This window comes from Arachis ipaensis, chromosome B05 (assembly GCF_000816755.2).
Source record: "Arachis ipaensis cultivar K30076 chromosome B05, Araip1.1, whole genome shotgun sequence".
NCBI lineage: Eukaryota > Viridiplantae > Streptophyta > Magnoliopsida > Fabales > Fabaceae > Arachis > Arachis ipaensis.
In genome coordinates, this window is record NC_029789.2 from 117,303,639 (window position 1) to 117,311,641 (window position 8,003).

Genomic DNA, 8,003 nt, shown 5'->3' on the forward strand with positions numbered 1-8,003 from the left:
ATGTTCAGATTGATTTTTTTATATAAATAAATAATTTAATATAAATTAATTTATCTAACGAAATAAAAATTTAAAAATTAAATTTGTTAAAAATTAAAACATTTTGTTATAAATTTCTCAAGACGGCCTGGGATATTGGTAAAACATTAATATATTGTTAATGCTCGAAAATTGGTTGCTTGGGTTGCAAGTAAAGTAAAAAGGTCATATCTCTACTCGTGCAGTGGTATCCGCGTGTAGAAAATTGCGCCGCGTAAATCAACATGCATATTTTTTTTTTATTTTTTTTATTCTATATTAATAATAAAACTATATTGATAAGAAACATTAAATTATATATCAGGGTATTATCAATATAATTAACTTCCATTTTTATATATTAGAATAATTTTCGATTTTTCGTGGCAACTTTAATTTGGAAACGAGTTGCTTTCTCCTGACAAATAGCAATGCTTTTCTACAAGTATTTTATGACCATTATTCTCTTGTATTCTGTTTTCTATTAGAAAGCGTAACTTTGAGTAAGTGTTGTCATAAAATTCACAAATACAACGTTTGGTGTATCACTCATGTTAGATATACACAAAAATAAGCTATCATATATTTTTGTATAAATATATATACTACTTAACTTATTTTTAATATATAATTACTTTTTTATTCTTTATGTAAAGTTAATAGTTGAGAACCGTTAAATGAATTTGACTAAATTTTTATCTAACGACTTTTATCTATTAACTTTACGTGAAGTTGACTGCACTTGAAATTTATAATTGAAAATTAGATAAAAATTTAGTTAAATTAGTCAAATTATCTAACGATTCTCAAATATCAATTTCACGTGGAGTCGATTGGCTGAATTTTGACCTAATAAAAATTTACGTACAATTATGTTGATATAATTATGTTGATGGCAAGTTGATTGTTGAAAATAATTAAATTTAAATTTGGTCGAATATCTCAAAGCATACCTGTTTAAGCTAATGATAGGGGTATTTTGTGGACTTTTTAGAAAATGGAGAACGATGTTAATAGTTTACTCTTAAAAGGAAATTAGACATAGTAAAAAACACCAACGACAACGACAATAACCAAAACAAGAACAGGAACGTTGCTTCTTCTGCTCTGTCTTGCGTTTACTTGAGCACCTTCCTTCTAACTCTCCATTCACATTCTGGAAACAGCAAAACCATAACAAGCCACGGGAAGAAGAAAAAAAAAAGTTACCAAAAATGGAAGTGACGAGCGGTTTGGCACTGCTCTTTCAGCAATTCAGCGCTCTCTTACGGAAGAACCTTCTGCTGTCATGGCGAAACAGGAAGGCGACGCTGCTTCAGGTTCTGTCACCACTCTTCTTCATGTTCCTCATCTTCGCCATTGACAAGGCAATTAAAGCTCAGTACTCGAACACAACTTACTACAAGAGCGTCCCTGAGCCTCCGCTTCGCCCTTCACCTTCCATCCCTCCATGCGAGAACAAGTTCTTCGTCAAACTCCCTTGCTATGATTTTGTATGGAGCGGTGATCGCAACCCTAGAATTCGGACCATTGTTGAAGCTATCATGAACAATAACCCTGGAAGGACTATACCTCCCTCTAAGGTACCTTACTTACCTATCCATCAATTGGAATTTTGTTTGTTTAAATATTCTTTTGGTGATCAATTAGCTTGGTTTGATAACCAATACGTAGTTGATCGAAGTGATAGAAGGACACCTATCATTTGACCAAAAAATAAAATTAGGTTTGTTTGAGAGAAAAAACAATTAATGGAAGCAGGAACATAACAAGTAGTATACTATTGCGTGACTAACTAAGGATTGGTTATGTGAGGCTTAAAATTTTCATGGAAGAGTTGGTCCTGAAAGAATAAGTCTAAAATAGAGGGCTTGATTCCGTGATCTCGAAGTCACAAAGGAGCAACAGTACTGTTGCATCGATATTGACCTCTTGCATAACAATTGGAGAGATCATGAGGGATGTGTCACTATGATTTTATTTGTTTCATTTTTTTTTTGTTTCTTGTTTTGCAGGTGAAATCCTTTAGTGATAAAGCTGCAGTGGACGAGTGGCTTTTGAACAACCCTATGCACTGTCCAGGGGCTTTGCATTTTGTGGAAAGAAGTAAAACTATCATCAGCTATGGTTTACAGACAAATTCCACATATGTTCAAAAGAGAGGCAAATATGAAGACCCCACTTTTGCATTTCAACTTCCGCTTCAGCTTGCTGCAGAGCGAGAAATAGCTAGGAACCTGATTGGAGGTGTAAATTTGTTCATTATTTGAATTTTGCAAATTATCTTCCTTGAATGATAAAATTATTCCGTTTAGTGCCCTTTATGTTTTGCTTTTGAAAGCCATGATCTAATTTATAACTTTTAAAAACTTCAGACTCGAACTTCAGCTGGAATGTCTTTTTGAGGGAGTTTGCACACCCAGCCACGGCACCTTTCTCAACAGTGAGTTCCGTAGGTCCAACATTTTTCCTTGCGATTGCCATGTTCAATTTTGTGCTTCAGATGAGTTCTTTGGTTACAGAAAAAGAGCTTAAACTTCGCCAGGTATTTAACGTTTCACAAGTTAAAGCCCGCAATTTCAACATTTTTCAATCATAGTTTGTAGTTATTCTTGTGTGTACTTAATGTTGTTGACACAGGCAATGACTATGATGGGACTTTATGATTCTGCTTACTGGTTGTCCTGGCTCATCTGGGAGGCATTCATTACTCTCCTGTCATCCCTTCTCGTAGTTCTCTTTGGAATGATGTTTCAGTTTCGTTTCTTCTTGAAAAACGATTTTCTGGTCGTGTTCTTTGTGTTCTTCCTATTTGAACTCAGTATGGTAAGAAAACTTCTCAGATTTCTCTCAATGTACCATGTATAGCTTTTGCTTGTGCTATCTGCTTTCATTAGTAAATCCTCTTCAGCGACAACAGTAGGCTTCTCCATATTTATTGTTGGCTTTGTGACTCAGGTATGACTCCCTATTACACTATGTAGACTAGGTTTACTGAATATAGAGAAAGAAAGATCACTCATACTATCCTTGTTTGGAATTCTGCAAATTGCAGCTTGTTACACAAGCAGGATTTCCTTATTCAGATAGCATTTCCAAGACTTTCCGAATAATTTGGTCTTTCTTTCCGCCCAATCCCTTTGCTCAAGCTCTATATATTCTTTCTGAGGCGGTCTCAACTTCTGAAGTTCATGGTATTCGATGGAGTAAACGGGGACAATGTGGTCCTGACGATGAAGACTGTGTGATTACAATTGTATGCAATAATTTATAATTTATACCAACACCCCCAAAATCAAATTAAGAAGCTTTTGACTACCTATTCTACTATGGTTCTATATCCCCCTTTTGCCATTTCCCTTCATTTTTTATGCAACAATTATGATTTCTTCTTTCATGGACAGAATGACATTTATCAATGGCTCTTAGCTACATTCGTTTTGTGGTTTGTTCTGGCCATCTACTTCGACAACATAATCCCCAATGCATCTGGTGTGAGGAAATCGATGTTATACTTTCTAAATCCGAATTATTGGATGGGAAGAGGAGGCCAAAATGTGAAAGGTGACTGAATATTTTGTGATTTAAGTTGTGTTATTTCTTCTTAACAGCTACTTTTGGCTGAACTTGTCTTCCTTCTTTCCTTAACTTGCTTTTGCAGAGGGTGGGGTTTGTAGTTGCTGCATAGTTTCAGTGCCTCGTCAAGAGCATGTTACACCAGATGATCAAGATGTCCTTGAAGAACAAAATACTGTCAAAAGACAAATAACAGAAGGTGTGGTTGATGCAAATGTTGCTGTTCAGATACGTGGCCTTGCAAAGACATATCCTGGTGCTTGTAATATTGGTTGCTGCTGTAAATGTAAAAGAACTAAACCTTACAATGCCGTTAAGGTACACAATTCTTCAAAAAGTTCTGGTCTTTGTAGTTTGGGAGATGTAAAGAACACTTCTCTGGTCCTTTTTGCTGTTTACTTGCAACATATTTCATTGCTGAAGCCGTTTTCTTCGTGGTCTGGGTGCTTTTCTGTTGCAAGATGGATCTCAGTATCCATCTCTTAGACGGTCGTAGAAACTAAGCATGCAGAAATCTTTTTAACCTGATTTCTTTCTGGATCATGATTTACAATTTACCAGTTTGGCTATTTCTCTGTATGCTTCGTCTTTCAATTTGGCAATATAGTGGGACTGCTTTATAATTTACTTCTTCGTGAAACTGACTCATTTTTGGATGATGTACAATGTGCTGTTCTTGAACTTTTCCAGGATTTATGGGTGAACTTTGAAAGGGATCAACTATTTTGTCTTTTAGGACCTAATGGAGCGGGTAAAACTACGGTTATTAATTGTTTGACAGGGATAACTCCAGCAACTGATGGAGATGGTGAAACTCTTTCTCTCTTATTCTCCAATCATTAGTAAAACTATATTTCCATCTATAGTAACAATTGCATCTTTCATATCAGCATTGATTTATGGACATTCCATCCGTAGCTCCACTGGCATGTCAAATATTCAAAAGCTTATAGGAGTATGTCCCCAGGTGTTTCTCTCTCCCTCTCATTTGCCAATGACACTCTCCTTCTTCTCTGTAGCAAACTGATTGACCTTTTATTAAACTTGCTCTTTTGCAGTTTGATATCTTGTGGGATGCACTGTCCGGCGAAGAGCATCTTCAACTCTTTGCTACTATCAAGGGCCTAACCCCAAGTTCCATCAACTCAGTATGTGTTCTCCTGAATTTTTCTTTCATAGTCACACACAATTGCATGCATATATGGCTTCTCCACTAGAATTTATTTATCACTGACCTCATTGAGGTTATGCGACATTACACATCATCCCCTTTAGTTAGTTATGGCTACATAGACACCACTCCAGGGTTGGAGTCATGCCACAAGAATACCATGTGTCATTTTGCCAACATTGGTTGAATGTAATATCGCTTGAATCTCAAAGGGGATATTGCAATTTTCAAAATTATAAGTTAGTCATGTATAATATAATACCTTCTTACCTTGAAATTTACACTCAAGTTCTTTTTGAAAAATATAGATTACCCAAACATCACTGGCAGAGGTGAGACTCACTGATTCGGCAAAAGTGAGAGCGGGAAGTTACAGTGGAGGAATGAAACGTCGACTCAGTGTTGCAATTTCCCTTATTGGTGACCCTAAATTGGTTGTTTTGGATGAACCAGTACGTATGCAAAGTTGGATACTTCTTTTTTTTGTGAATTTATTCAATTGGATTGATTACAAGATTCATCTCTTGATTTTAAAATTTAGACTACTGGTATGGATCCAATAACAAGGAGGCACGTATGGGACATAATTGAGAATGCTAAAAGAGGTCGTGCCATTGTCCTTACCACACACTCTATGGAAGAAGCTGACATTCTCAGTGACCGAATAGGAATCATGGCAAAGGGAAAGCTTCGCTGCATTGGCACCGCAATCAGATTGAAGTCACGCTTTGGAACTGGTTTCATTGCTAATATCAGCTTCTATGGAAACAATGTTGAAAGTCGTACAGACAATAGGGATGCTGTTTCTACGGTACATCAGGAGGCTGTGAAGCAATTCTTTAAGAATGTAAGATAATAATAGAATTTAATTTTTGATGCACTTTTATTGAAAACTATTTTACATAGTAGATATGATTGAATGATAACTTAAAAGATAATTCTTTTACACTGAAAGTGTATAAAAAGTACTCTAAATAATAATGGGGTGTTTAGAGTTCTTCCGTGTCAAGCAAAAGATTAATTTTTGACCTCTTATAATATTTTGACAGCATTTAGATGTAGTGCCAAAGGAAGAGAACAACAACTTCATCACTTTTGTGATTCCTCATGACAAAGAGGGGCTCCTGACAGTAAGCTTTGTTTCTTTTATGGTTTTCGTTTCTATTTCTTTAAATTCATTTTTAAGATGAGGGTGACTATTGATCTAATACTGATCAATACAGGCAGATCTTGGTTCAAAAATTGGTTATTTATGTGGTGTATCTTGTCTTATATTGCTGTTTCTTCCCAAGCAGAATTTTTTCGCGGAGCTCCAAGATAGAGAAGAAGAATTTGGCATATCTGACATTCAGCTTGGTCTGACAACTCTAGAAGAAGTTTTCCTGAATATTGCAAAGCAAGCAGAGCTAGAAAGCGCTGCTGCTGATGGGACCCTAGTAACTTTGACCTTAACATCTGGGGAGTCTCTGCAGGTATGTGCAAACCCTCTTTTGCTTTCAATTATTCTATATATGAGTTGAGCAATGCTATATGACAAACAAAATTTATTATTTTGTTGGCCAACAAAAGTATTTTGATACTAAATTTTAAACCCTAGACCTTAGACTCTAAATCCTAATAGAATAAAAAAAAAGTGTTGGCACAAAGTGTTGGCTAATATTGATAAAAAGAATTGGCCTCATAACATTTTTCATATGGGTTATACGTCTTAACAAGTCGAGTTTTGTTCAAACTTCAAATTCAAAAATGCTATTTGATCAACTCAAAATAGCCGTGTGAAGGGGCCATAATCTTCATTTTTTATTTTTGGTTCAAATATAGTTTTTTATTCAAATTATAGTAGTTGTATTGATTGTTAGCAGAAGATGAATATCAAATGTTAATTTATACACACTTGTCAAGGGTTTACACCGTGAACAAACCAAGTTGATTTCAGCACTCACCTCTACATGGAATTTGTGAATTACACTTTTCAGTTGTGATTGCTGTTGAGTCATGACATCTTGTGATTTTATGCTGATTAATACAATAATCATGCAGATTCCTATAGGAGCTAGATTTGTTGGAATTCCAGAAACAGAGTCTGAAGAGTACCCAACAGGGGTTATGGTAGAAGTATACTGGGAGCAAGATGAATCTGGTGCTCTATGTATCTCTGGTCACTCACAAAAAGTTCCAGTTCCTTCTGGTGTTCGACTATCATCATCTGCTTCGGCAAGACACCGTAGAAATTCGCGCCGACCAGGATCAGTTCACGGGGTTATAATTGATCCTAGCCAAGTTAGTTCAGTCAGGTTTCAATGAAAAGCAAACCCGTATGTTGTGGGAGCTGGTGGGTCATAGATAATGTTTTTAGGATTGTACATGTTCTTTTGCATATTTTTCTTTCATACAGGGTTCAGCTATCTCCCTCGTGTTATTAGTACTTTTAGTGTCTACCTAGCTTGTTAAATCTTAAAATGACTTATTATGAACGCCAGAGGTAAACTTATAGAACAATTATTTGAACTTTTTTATTGTAACTTTTTCCTCATTACTGGTAGATTGATAGGTCCTTAATGTGCCGCTCGATTCATACCTTTTTATAGTAAATGTTTTAATTTGAACTGATTTTTATATAATTTTGTAGAAATAATTTGAAAATAAAAAACTAAAATGCGCTATTGGTTTATAAATTAAAGGAGAATGCTCTTGGGTAGTATTATATATATACTAGACTAAAACCCGAAAGAAAAATTAGTATATAGTATAGATTTAAAAGTGTTATATTATTTATAATTGATAAAATAATATATAAATTAATATTAAATCTGAAAATATTGTACAAAGTATTAATTTTGCTATTCGTATATAATTCAATATAGTTGTTCAACCTGAAGAGAATATGAAATGAAATATTCTGCATTTTAACAAAAGATATAGGTATTTGATATTGAAAATGGATCCTCTCCAACACTGCACACTATCCAGTTTTTTATTTACTGGAGAGGATCCACTCCCCTTATTAATCTTTTTATGTAGTATTTATTTTACTTTCTATTAAAGTTATTTGTTCTTCTTCTCATATGTTTTTGTAGAGATAAGCTCTTTTTAAAATATTAACTTGTTTAAATTTTGTACGGTCCTTTTATTTCACCTTTATATATAAGTTTCTCATTTAAAAATGTCTTTTATATTTTTTTTTTATATTTTTTTCATAGTATCTTGATTATTGTCTTTTAATATCATATATTTTATT

At 34.5% G+C, this 8,003-nt stretch overlaps 1 protein-coding gene across 1 annotated transcript; it reads left to right on the forward strand.

Annotated features, from left to right (window-relative positions):
- LOC107643886 (ABC transporter A family member 2) lies at positions 1,019-7,324 on the forward strand. The gene is given in 15 exon segments (XM_016347635.2): positions 1,019-1,601; positions 2,034-2,265; positions 2,394-2,563; positions 2,659-2,976; positions 3,074-3,274; positions 3,423-3,582; positions 3,680-3,912; positions 4,285-4,402; positions 4,485-4,561; positions 4,653-4,742; positions 5,074-5,217; positions 5,307-5,612; positions 5,815-5,895; positions 6,061-6,237; positions 6,806-7,324. Coding segments are annotated over 15 exon segments (2,940 nt in total). The 5' UTR covers positions 1,019-1,232; the 3' UTR covers positions 7,070-7,324.